This window comes from Schistocerca nitens, chromosome 2, assembly GCF_023898315.1.
Source record: "Schistocerca nitens isolate TAMUIC-IGC-003100 chromosome 2, iqSchNite1.1, whole genome shotgun sequence".
Lineage (NCBI taxonomy): Eukaryota > Metazoa > Arthropoda > Insecta > Orthoptera > Acrididae > Schistocerca > Schistocerca nitens.
This window is the reverse complement of record NC_064615.1, coordinates 108,665,039-108,677,667: the sequence shown is the minus strand read 5'-3', so window position 1 is coordinate 108,677,667 and position 12,629 is coordinate 108,665,039. Positions and strand designations below refer to the sequence as shown.

Genomic DNA, 12,629 nt, shown 5'->3' with positions numbered 1-12,629 from the left:
ACTACGTTACCACCTTCGTCTGCTTTACCTACGTACAAAATCTGCCAATAGATCTCCACCTCATTTGCTCTGATAAATTTGAACCTATTAATGTGATGTTTAAAGCTTTCCCGGCGTACTGATTGTTCCATAAAAACACGGGAGAACTGCCGGATTTCAGTAACGTTCTGCCACGATTTTCGGCGCAGAGTCTTCTGGCCATCTTCAGGTGAGTAGCACTGTAGTAGCACTGGCGAGTACGCTTTTTTTTTTCCTTTATTGTATTTCAATTCCTCATCGGGGCGGGCTGGCAGCAGCATAGGCGCTGCTCTTCAGCCGAAAGACTTAGAACAAAACAATAGAAGACATGTAAAAACAGCAAAGGAGAGAATACGGTGAACATAGATATAAAAAAGGGGAACATCATGGAAGGCAATAGACAAAAATCGGGGTGACTGTAAAATGGAGATACAAAACTGGTTAAAAGTAGCACACACAAAAAGCCACACACTGCGACGGTTAAAAGAACACAAGGCACAGTATGACTGGAGCATAAGCGAGTACGCGCTGAGATCTGCTATTTAAAGCCATACTGAGGTGACATTGCGCATGCGCTGCTCAGTCATAACAACTCCGTACGCTGCGCCTCGCGCCCTCCACGGTGAAAGCTTGGCGTATCGATATCAGGTCGATTTTCATCTTTATGCGGATAACTACGTCGACTACGAAGTTTCTCTAAAACAGGATTACAAGCAGAGTTTAGGCGATAACCGATATCTCGATTGATGAGAGTCTCGTTGTCAGACAATCTTATTTCCACAGATTCAGTGATAATCGAGCTCCAAAAGTTTGATGTAGGGTCCAAAATCTTTGTGTCGTTGTAATTCATGGAATGGTCTGTGGAAATACAATGTTCGGCGATTGCGGACTTGGTGGGTTGGAGAAGGCGAGTATGCCGCTGGTGTTCCACAATGCGTTCCTGCACAGTTCGTGTTGTTTGCCCTATATATGATTTGCCGCATTCACACGGAATCTTGCAAACACCTGAATTACGCAGGCCCAGATCGTCTTTAACGGATCCCACTAGTGATGAAATTTTGGAAGGGAGGTGAAAGATGACTCTCACATGATACTTTCTCAATATTCTGCCTATCTGTGAAGGAATATTCCCAATAAATGGTAGATAAGCAGTCGACCTGAAGGCCTCTTCCTCTTCTTTGTTCCGTCGTTTGTAGGTCTGGATCACTCTGTTCACTTGCCTAGTTGTTAAACCATTCTTCGGAAATACTTTTTGCAGGTGTTCCAGTTCCGCTTGAAGACTGTCGGCATCAGAGATGGTAAGGGCACAGTGGATCAAGGTTTTGAGAACGCCCATTGTTTGTGCTGGATGGTGGTAACTAGCAGTTTGCAGATACAGGTCTGTATGAGTGGCCTTCCTGTACACCGAGTGACCAAGTGTGCCATCACTCTTACGTCGCACCAAGACGTCTTAAAATGGCAAGCAACGATCTTTCTCTATCTGCATGGTAAACTTCATGTTTTCATGCATGGAGTTCATGTGACGTAAAAATTCTTGGAGACGGTCCAGACCATGAGGCCACACTATAAAAGTGTCGTCAACGTATCGCCAAAATACTGTCGGTTTAAAAGTGGCAGAGTCCAGTGCTCTCTCCTCAAAATCTTCTCTGTGGAGGGCGCGAGGCGCAGCGCACGGAGTTGTTATGACTGAGCAGCGCATGCGCAATGTCACCTCAGTATGGCTTTAAATACCAGAGCTATGCGCGTACTCGGCAGTACTACTACAGTGGTACTCATCTGAAGAAGACCAGAAGACTGCGCCGAAATATCGTGGGAGGAAGTTACTGACATCCGGCAGTTCTCCCGTGTTTTTATTGAACCTATTAAGTTTAACATTCCAGATGTCTTGTCTCATTCTTCCAGGTACAATATTTCCTACTCTCTCACTTACAGCAGTCTGCTGTATACAAATCACTAGTGTAGGTTGCAGTGTCGTCTATTGTGTAATATTTTAAGTTAATCTGCTTTTACAATTTCCTCTAATTAACGGCACTATATACAATCACAGGAGTGGCGCGCTTTGGACCTCATCTCAGTACATCCAGACTTCGACGCGGAGCAGCTGCGGTCTGACCTCGGCATGGTTCGTCTCGTCAGAGCGCTGCCGTTCCTAAAGCAAATTCAGCCGGCGAAATTGCCCGAAACAGAACTGGACTTAAGTAAAGAACTTAGCGCAGGCCGACTCTGCCACGCAGCCGGGTGGGGCTCGACGCAGCCGGTGTTCAGGATGGACCCCCAGGCACAGACGTGAGTATCAGCTGTCTTTCCCCTCTATCCCTGCCACACCCCGACCTGCTCTCTCCCTCAACTGCCTTTCGCTTTTCGTCACCATCAGCATGCACAACTAGCTTGACCTCTGAATGAGGTGCAGTTTGCTAAGGTGTTGCAATGGCGAGACTCAATAGCGCCCCTCAGTTAGGCGTACGCACATACTGAGTTTGTTTTTGCACTTTCTTCTGTCTTTGTTCCGAATTAAAAAAAAAAAACATTATAGTAAATCGTCAAATATCAACCAACGAATACGATGCCAATTACAAGTACTGAGTGACGCGATGCAGCGCATCGCACCGTGGAATCCCATTTGGGAGGAACGCGGTTCAAATACCCCTTCAGCCTTCCAGATTTACGTTATCTACGATATCTCAAAATCTTTTCTGCTACCAGTCACGATTTTCTTTTGTTGACTTTTTACGTGACACGTTTCGGGAAACGATACCCATTTTCAATTGTGCTTCCTCTTTGTACTGAGCTATTTTCATGTAATGTTTTCGGTGTGTGAGGCTCTGCTTTGTTTTGTTGACTTTACTGCAAAATGTAAAATAGTGCAGTTTTTGGTTACCTATCAGTTTATACATGTAGTTAGTGGCGAAATTTGGAAGAAGTTGTACTTACAGTTTTTCTACGGTCCACTTGTGCAGAGTCTCACACATGTTAAACATGGCACACAATTTTTAGTACACGGCGTACACCGAGAGTAACTTACATAAACAAGCATGTTTCTACACATAGATAATTTTACAGGTCGTTTACAGAGTACGATATGCTTTTGTAAAGAGGGTATTTATCTTAACAGTATGGATCATAGTTTGCTTACATCTATTTTACAATGATGCTTATTTTTATGTGTTACTATTTTTATTGAAGTAAATTGCCAAAGCATCTGAAGAAATTCTCTTTCGAACTTTTTGTTTAATATTTTGTCCTCATATTTTCTCTAATGTGTATATATCTCCAGCTCTTCTAACAAATCCATTTTGTGTCCTTTATTTATTCGGAGGAGTACTTCGACATTTTTGTCTGCTTTTCCAAATGGGTATCCCGTATTATGTATGTCTGTGGCTATCTCTGATGTTGTGTTTCTGTGTAGGCTTTAATGATGTTGAAATTTCGGACTGTTTGTCCTAAGTAGAAGGTGGAGGATTGCTGGCATGTTAATTTGTATATTCCAGAACCTGACTATGGTTCATAAGCAGACTTTATATTATGTATCAGTTTTTGTTATAGTTTATTTGATATAGGAAACACAACTTTTACTTCATGATTTTTGAAAATATTTGCAATCTTATGTGATATATTACCAACGCATAGGATGCTAGATACACATTTGTTTTTACCTTTTTCTTCTGTGGAGAATAAAAACAATTACGACTGGTAGAAGAAAAGTTATTTATAAACAAAACCATTGTTTTCACAGTTGCAGGCTTTCACGAAACCATTTATAATGGATAAAATCAGATCTCTAAATCACTTACTTAAAGAAACGTGACAATCGACTGCGCTTGCCATGTTGGTACTATTCCGTATTGAGTACCGTCTCTGTCCATGTCCTCACTGGCAGGACGTTGAAAGTCTTCCTCCTTTTGTATTAATATTAAAGATTGATTTTAAGAATTTAATTACTTTATAAATAATGACAGTGCGCAAAGAGAGGTGTGCAGAAATGCCCACAACTAGGAAATCACAAAATTCTTCATTTGAAGTTGATTGACTTTATAGTAGATGTGCGTGTTCCTTGCGTCTCCACTTGTTTAGTGTCAGCTACAGCACATTGGACTTGTTTTATTATAGAAGAGTCACACCTCATTTTGTGCATGTTACAGTAAAATCATGTTTATATGAACGATACATTGCTACACGTTTCTGAACAGGCCTCGAGGAGAGAACTTGGATTATCGAATAACACTGATTGGATGCTATTTAAAAAGAACATATAGTTCTTCACATATTCGTAACGATCAGAGTCACAAAAAAGCTATGAAGCATTATTATGTACCCCTGGTACCTATACAGCATTTGGTTGACAAACTTTCTACTTTCTGGACAAATATTTATTTGCGATGTTCAACATAAAAGGGATACACTGTATACTCCTACATACCCGCAGCCCTCTCACCTTTACTTCGTACTAGCTTGGCATCTGTGTTCCTGATGGCCATATAACTGTTCCTCTTTTCCCAAGCGTCTTCCTTATGCGGCATCCACCTTTCTTATGTTGATCAATTTTTATGCAACTCTGCATTTCTACTCTAGACATCCCAGTTTTCAGTTTTGCAATTTCCGTCTACCTCCTTTTTAGATACCTGTAGGCCCTTTTGCCCATTTCATTTGCTGCAGTTTTGTGCGTTCGCCTATCGTCAGTTAAATCTAGTATATCGTGTGTTACCTGATGATTTTTACTGCTTTTTGTCTTTTTGCCTGTACCATCCATAAACCTACATAAACGATTTAGGAGATAATCTGAGCAGTCCTTCTAATTGATGGAAGTTGCTGCTGTAATTTACCGTCACGTAGTCATCATATAACCAAAATGAATTGCAAAATGATTTAAACAAGATATCTGTAGCCAGAATGAGATTTTCACTCGGCAGCGGAGTATGCACTGAAATGAAACTTCCTGGCAGATTAAAACTGTGTGTCGGAGCGAAACTCGTGGTCTTCAGACTCGGGGTTGTGAGTCGCGCTTGGGTAGCTCAGTTGGTAGAGCACTTGCCCGCGAAAGGCAAAGATCCCGAGTTCGAGTCTCGGTCGGGCACACAGTTTTAATCAGCCAGGAAGTTTCATATCAGCGCACACTCCGCTGCAGAATGAAAATCTCATTCTGGAAACATCCACCAGGCTGTGGTTAAGCCATGTCTCCGCAATATTCTTTCTTTCAGGAGTGCTAGTTCTGCAAGGTTCGCAGGAGAACTTCTGTAAAGTTTAGAGGATAGGAGACGAGGTACTGGCAGAAGTTAAGCTGTGAGGACGGTGCGTGAGTCGTGCTTGGGTAGCTCAGTTGCCCGCGAAAGGTAAAGGTCCCAAGTTCGAGTCTCGGTCCGGCACACAGTTTCAACCTGCCAGGAAATTTCAAGATATCTGTAGGTTTGGAAACTGGCAATTGACTCTAAATAATGAAAATTGTGAAGACATCAACGTAAACACTAAAAGGAATCCGCTAAATTGCAGTTACTCGATAAATTACACAAATCTAAAGAATGTTCAAAAATGGTTCAAATGGCTCTGAGCACTATGGGACTTAACTTCTGAGGTCATCAGTCCCCTAGAACTTAGAGCTACTTAAACCTAACTAACCTAAGGACATCACACACATCCATGCCCGAGGCAGGATTCGAACCTGCGACCGTAGCGGTCGCGCGGTTCCAGACTGTAGCGCCTAGAACCGCTCGGCCTCTCCGGTCGGCCCTAAAGACTGTAAACTCAAATAAATACTTAGGGATTACAGTTTCGAATAACTTAAACAGAAACATTCACGTAGATAATGTCGTGAGGAAAGCAAAAGAAGGGCTGCGATTTATTGGCAGAACACTTAGAAAATGTAACCGGTCTACTAAAGAGTCTGCTTACACTACGCTTGTCCGCCCTCTTGTGGAATATTGCTGTGCTGAGTGGGGCCCGCGTCGCCACGGATATGATAGCACGAACTGTGGTGGCAGTCACTAAAACAAAGGCGTATGTCACTGCGGCAGGACCTTCTCATGAAATTTCCATCACTAAATTTCTTCTAAGAGTCAGAAAATATTTTGTTGGCACCCAACTACATAGGGATAAATGATCATCATGATAAAATAAGAAAAATCAGAGCTCAGATGGAAAGAAATAAGTGTTCGTTTTTCCTACGGGCTGTTCGATAGTGGAAAGGCAGAGAAGGGTAGTTCGATGAACCCTTCTCCAGCCACTTAATTACGAATTGCAGATGCAGATGTAGATTCACTACTGCCGTCATTATTTCATCTCTCCAAGCTACGCATTCATCTTCTATAGTACTCTGTCCCGGTCAGTCGTTGCCTGACATCCCCTTAGAAATCCTGTATACTCCCACAACCATGCAGCCCTTTCACCTTTACTTAGTACTAGCTTGCCATCTGTGTTCCTGATGTCCATATAGCTGCTTCTCTTTTGCCAAGTGTCTTCCTTATTCGGCATCCAGTTTTCTGATTCTTTCAGCATATTTAGGTCCCCTATCCTGCAGTTTCTTCAACTTTACTCTGCAGTAATAATCAATGAATTGTGCACAGAATCTACATCTTCTCCTGGGAACATTTTGCGATTTAAAATCTGGTTCAGAAATTTCCGTCTTACTATTATGTAACCTTTGTACATTCCGGTGTTTCCAGATATGTTCCACGTATACAATATCCGTTCATGGTTCTGAAACAAGGCACTAAGGATAATTAATTATTCTCCGTGAATTATTTTACTAGACGACTACCCATTTACATCACTTTCCACAGTCCATTTTCTCCTTCTATCTTTTCTCTCTTCTTTTTCGTACTTTATAATCACAACTAAATTTTCCTCTCCATTAAAAAATTCCATCTCATCATACATTGTTTCAATCTCTTCATCATCTGCGGGGCTAGTAGTGGTATAGACTTTTACTGTTGGAGTGGATATTTGCGCCGTGTCTACCTTGTCTACGATAATGCTTTCACTATGCAGTACATAGAAGCTCACACTTTCGTATTTTCTTCTTCATTATTAGACTAACTCCCGAATTACCCCTGTTTGATTTTGTTTTTGTAACTCTGTACTCTCCTGACTTTCAGTTACGCTCTACTTGACATCCCAGTCACAAAATCGTATTTTCGTACCATATCTAGCTTCAGCATATCCATTTATATTTTTAATTTCTCAAACGTACCTGCCTGATTGAGGGATCCCACATTCTGCACAGCCTCTGCACACAGACACGCAGAACTCGAGTTGTGTTTTCTTCTGGTGACAGCTTTCCTCCGTAGTCCCTGCCCGGATGTCCGAGTGGGAGTCTACTTTATCTACGGTATATCTTACCCAAGGGGGAGAAGAGAAGTTTGTGGCACAACTTGACTAGAAGAAGGGATCGGTTGGTAGGACATGTTTTGAGGCATCAAGGGATCACAAATTTAGCATTGGAGGGCAGCGTGGAGGGTAAAAATCGTAGAGGGAGACCAAGAGATCAATACACTAAGCAGATTCAGAAGGATGTAGGTTGCAGTAGGTACTGGGAGATGAAGAAGTTTGCACAGCATAGGGTAGCATGGAGAGCTGCATCAAACCAGTCTCAGGACTGAAGACCACAACAACAACAACAATCTTACCGAAGAAGATTCCATCATCTTTAAGCCATCCTGGAGAGCTGCATGTACTCGGGATACAAAACGCCTGCAGTATCCCCGCAGTAAGAACGTAGCAAGACCAAATTAGCCTCTCATCAAGAATGTTGGTGGTATAACTTGTAAAAAGGCTTCTACCCTCTGCGCAGGTACCACATCATTTCGGTTACACGTAAATATGGATGTCTGTATCACTGAGGCATGTAAGGCGCCCAACTTTGGCAGAGTCCATGGTTCATTATGAAGTTACTTCCATAAAAAAGATTAATTAACTCTAAAACTTTAATGAAGGCTTATTTCTTATTATAAATGTGAATGTGAACTTTATTTGCTGACTCGTAATTTTCTACATACAAATTCCCAATTTTCTACTGCCCTTTCAGTTCTTTTATATGATCTGATCAGAGAAATCTGAGGCATCATCCCAAGCTGTACTAAACACGAGGGTGTCTGGATGTATTCAAAGTGTCTCTACTAAAGCACATTTGCTCACCTTTATGCAAGACATTAACAACTATGTCTACATCAGTTTCTCATTTCATTGTTTTGTATCCCACTGAAATAACATTTCTGTCCTCGACTGTTTGAGTGTGCTGTGTCAGGATACTCTTTTAGTAGAATTTCGGGGAAATTACTACTTCCACCTAAGGTGTGTACCGATGAGCTTGTGAGGTAACGGGCGAGTTGTGACGCCCCGGAAGTATTATATGTTCGGAGTTGGGGCGGCCGCACAGGACAGTCGTCAAAGCCGGGGCCCGGCAGCAAACACGTGGTGCCGGACGTTAGCCGGACGAGAGGGGTAGCCCCAGCGCGTGGTCCAGCCGCGTGGCTGGGAACTCGGCTGTGACGAGGACGGTGCTTTGTGTCGACGAAGGAGACTTGTATGCGGAGAGTGTAAATGATGGCGGACTTTGTGAAACCATCATGGCAGACATTTCACAGTTCGTATAGAAACTAATAGTAGCCAGATGAATCATCATACCTCAAAAAGAAACATGTACATTACGATTGTGATGGTGTAATGTCTTTATAAGTTTAAAGTTTAGTATCTGACGGTAAATTATACAAGTAACACCCAGCAACGAATTTCCAAAATATAAACCCTTCATCCGATTTTGTCGGTCGCCGTGTCTTTAGAAATCTCTCGGTATAAACCTAAATTGGTATGAATTACAGGCATGTAACTTGAATAGTACATGAGTTATTGGAGGTGAAAGTGGTCGATTACTATCGATCGCGTCAGTACTCCAGTTACACGAAAACGCCGTAGCAGCATGCTTATAAATATATTTGTTCCTCTGTGTTTTTGATTGTATCCGGTATATACTATTCATGAAGAAATTGGGTAAATATTTGCTGTATTTTAGAAAGCACAGAGATATTAGGCTACTGGCCTCCCTTTTGTTCTATTCCTTTGATATATGTTTATTTAATTTGTTTCCGTATCTAATAATGTGTGTTAGAGCGTGTTTATGGTCCAGCGGTAGGAATATTTATTTAATTTCAAGTTATTTAAATGTAAATCCAGTATTTAGAAAGTGTTACATTATGTTTGTGAATGTGCGTTCACTTGAAGATTTGGGGGGAGCGCTCTAGCCAATCACAGCGCCCGTGAATGGGGAGACTGGATGGAAGTGACCGAAGAGCATCGTTTCGAGGGAGGGCCGGGAGTTCGGGAGAGTACAGCACAGGACACGGAGAGGCTGGACATGAAGGCGCGACGTACAGTCGGCGGGAAGACTTTGCGTGGTCGCAAAGGATAGAAATATTTCGGAGTGCTGACCTGTGCTCCTGTGTGATTTCCGTGGCTTCTGCAGTGAAGACGTAGAGTGCGTTCAGAAGTGAATATCTCGCGAGCTATGTTGTCGTTCATAACTAATTACGTGCAGTAGGAATCTTTTGTTTCCCTGTCTTCCAACTTACATTTTATTTAATTGCTGGACCATCGACACCACTAAGTGTTTCACAGAAATATACCGCATTCTCAAAAGTACTTCTACTATCGAGCTCATCATTTAAAGTCGTTAAAATAGTACCTGCAGATTTTATTTAATTGCAATCTCTCATTTATAAATTTATGTTACATTCATAATTCGCAACTGCTGAGTGATAGAAACCTTCGACCATTCGATTCATGTGTGTATTCTTATCGTATACTGTAGTCTCAGCAGTATTTGGCCTGTAATGAGGCAACTACGTATCCCAGCCCCTAGAAAACGAAACCAGCCAAAACTTTTAGTATTTCAACTCTGAGTCGGAGGGTGCGTAGTTGAGGGCCACCATTTCATTGCATTTATTGTTTTGAAAGCCCACAAGCTGGAACATGACTAAGGAAAATTGAGTAATTGAATTAGATAGACATATTGTGATGACTGTGAAAGGTCTTTCACAATTCTTATTACAGACTTCTGTGGGATGTAGAGGGACGTAGTAGATAAAGTGGTTACAAGGAACCGATGCTTCGAAATGTACCGTTTGGAGCAAAATAAATATGAAGACTGGATCACTTTCTAATCGAACTTCCCGCGTCGCGTTACGAACGTAGCGGAGACTATGGTCCCTGACCTGTGTAATCCACGGCGTAAGCTCATGCATTGGCAATGTTTAGAATGCTCGTCGCCGGGTTCCCTTCTGTGTGACGAAGAGTGTCGTCCTCAAAGTCGCAAGTGCGGCGCTTCGATAGAGCACCACAGTCAGTCCTACCAGTTGCGAACTTGCCTGTCTCTCGGCTCTAATCTTCCTGTCGCATGAAAATGGTGTGTGACGTCATAATTATCTCGGGGACTAATGACAATGTTCTCTTCTCATTTTGTATGCATTTCTTGAAGCTAGGTATTTGAAACTAATCTCGGGGACTAACGATGACCGTCTCTTCTCATTTTGTATGCGTTTCTCGAAGCGAGATATTTGAAATTGATCGGATGATCGAACTCGTTTTCTATCCAGACGGCACATTTCCGGACGTGAGCTCCTCCTCTATCTACCGAATCACCTCCTCAACCTGTAGTGACCTGTAATAGGTCTTCATGTGGCAACGAACGTCAGGGACGTGAAATTAAACAGTATATTTCATAAAAGAAAGCTGCCTGTAAGCCTCTTCACTGGTTGCACCACTTACAAAAACAATACACGGTCACCCCTGTCATGTGTCGACGGTGAAGTTTACCACTGCTCATTTGTAGTGACTGGTTGTTTAAGACAGAGCATTTGTTGTGTACATAGTTCCGCGTAGTCAGCGCGTACACAACTTTCCCACTAGAGCGCGCCCCGCTAAGCACAACAGCGCAGGCGCAGCGCTCGTCCATCTCCGCACTACGAGATGGCGCTGCCTTAGAGACGGACCGAATTCTGCTTCCACCGATCCGCGTATTAATATGTAACGCAGCCAATGAGATTGCTGCTAACGTAGAACCGTTTCTCCTCACGGATCACACTCACGCAGTGATACCTGAATGCTTGAGGTATTATAACGAGTGTACAGACCTCCGATTAGTCAGTCTGCATTAGTCTGCTTTTGTCTGCACCAGTCTGTACCAGTCTGCACCAGTCTGTACCAGTCTATAGTCAAGTTTCAGTCTGCACCTAATATGATTACCATATTCCTGTACATAGCCATGAAGATAAATGAATAGACACTTTGTCAAGTATCAGAGATATGTGAGAATAAGATTAACGTACCAAGACCAAAGGAACATCCGATTGTCAATTGTAAACAGCATCCAGAATCCAGTTACGCAATGTCTATGCTTTTTATGATTTTAATAAATGTGTGTGAAAATTAATCAAGTTCTGTTTAAAGCTGGTCACTATCAATCTGCTATTCTAAGCGTGCAAGTAGCATTTCTATCGTATGACCTAACGGCAGAAGATAAATACACCACAATAAGACCACGAGACATATTGCTGACACTCGCCTACTTCATTAGAGCGACAAGTCAAATAATCTGATGGTGTGTGTACCGAAGGTCTTACAGTATGCAAACCACAGCATTACTCTTTGCATGGAACATTACCCGTTACCGAAACTGTCAGACATCTTTTTCATTTATGGTGAGGCAAGGTGTAGAATGGGACATGTGTCATCCTTACTGGAAGATATGGACACCGTTGTTTGAAATTCGTGATATTCTAGATTATTAAACCACAGAGAGTTGGTCAGTACTATCGACAGGAACTGGTTCACACAGTCGAATCTGAGATGGTGGTATTGGATCGCTTAGGAGGAGATTCATCACCAAGTAACTTGCCCACGAAATGTGAGCTTTATAGGGTAATGTTTGAATAACAAGCTGCCCCTTTCTGTAGCGCTACTATCAGCATCGCCATACTCCCATTTTCCTTGGTGAAATTACAGGAAAGTGACCAGAATCAATTCGGTACGCCGACGACTCACACGCTCATAGTGTCGTACTACGTTGGGATGGACTATGATTTCCCCTAGATCACGCGTTAATGTATTTGTATGCAAGTTCAAGCCTACAGCATTGCCAATATTGAGAGTGCGATGAACTGGCGCCTACATATTTGTTGTACCGATGCTAGGGACTGTGGAAAGGAATTATATTTTAGAATTAAGAGGGATGTGAGAGCCTAACATGGCACGTTGATTATGAAATTAAAGAAGAAAATAAAGATTGAAAAGGAAAATGAGAGTAGTTATTTCTGCCACTCAGATCACATATGGTCAGATTTTTAATGTATGTAAAATTATGTTTAATGAGAGCACAGATTATGTCTCAGTAACTGATATTTGATAATTACTCGAAATATTCAGTATGTTGCTGAATGGCAACACATCTAAAATAATAAATATATCCAAATTAAATAAAAATTTCTACGTTCAATCTGTTGGTTGGTTGGTTGATTTGTGGAAGGGTACAATCGGATTAGGGAAGGATGCGGAAGAAGTCGGCCGCGCCCTTTCGAAGGAATCATCCAGGTATTTGCCTGAAGAGATTTAGGGAAATCACGGAAAACCTA

The 12,629-nt window shown here is 42.1% G+C and overlaps 1 protein-coding gene across 1 annotated transcript in view; it reads left to right on the top strand.

The window, feature by feature from the left end:
* LOC126234861 (serine protease 27-like) overlaps window positions 1-12,629 on the top strand; it is a 63,875-nt gene that overhangs the window by 20,573 nt on the left and 30,673 nt on the right. The window contains exon 3 of the mRNA XM_049943602.1: window positions 2,066-2,304. Within this exon, the coding sequence (XP_049799559.1) occupies window positions 2,066-2,304 (239 nt within the window). The remainder of the gene's footprint in view (window positions 1-2,065; window positions 2,305-12,629) is intronic.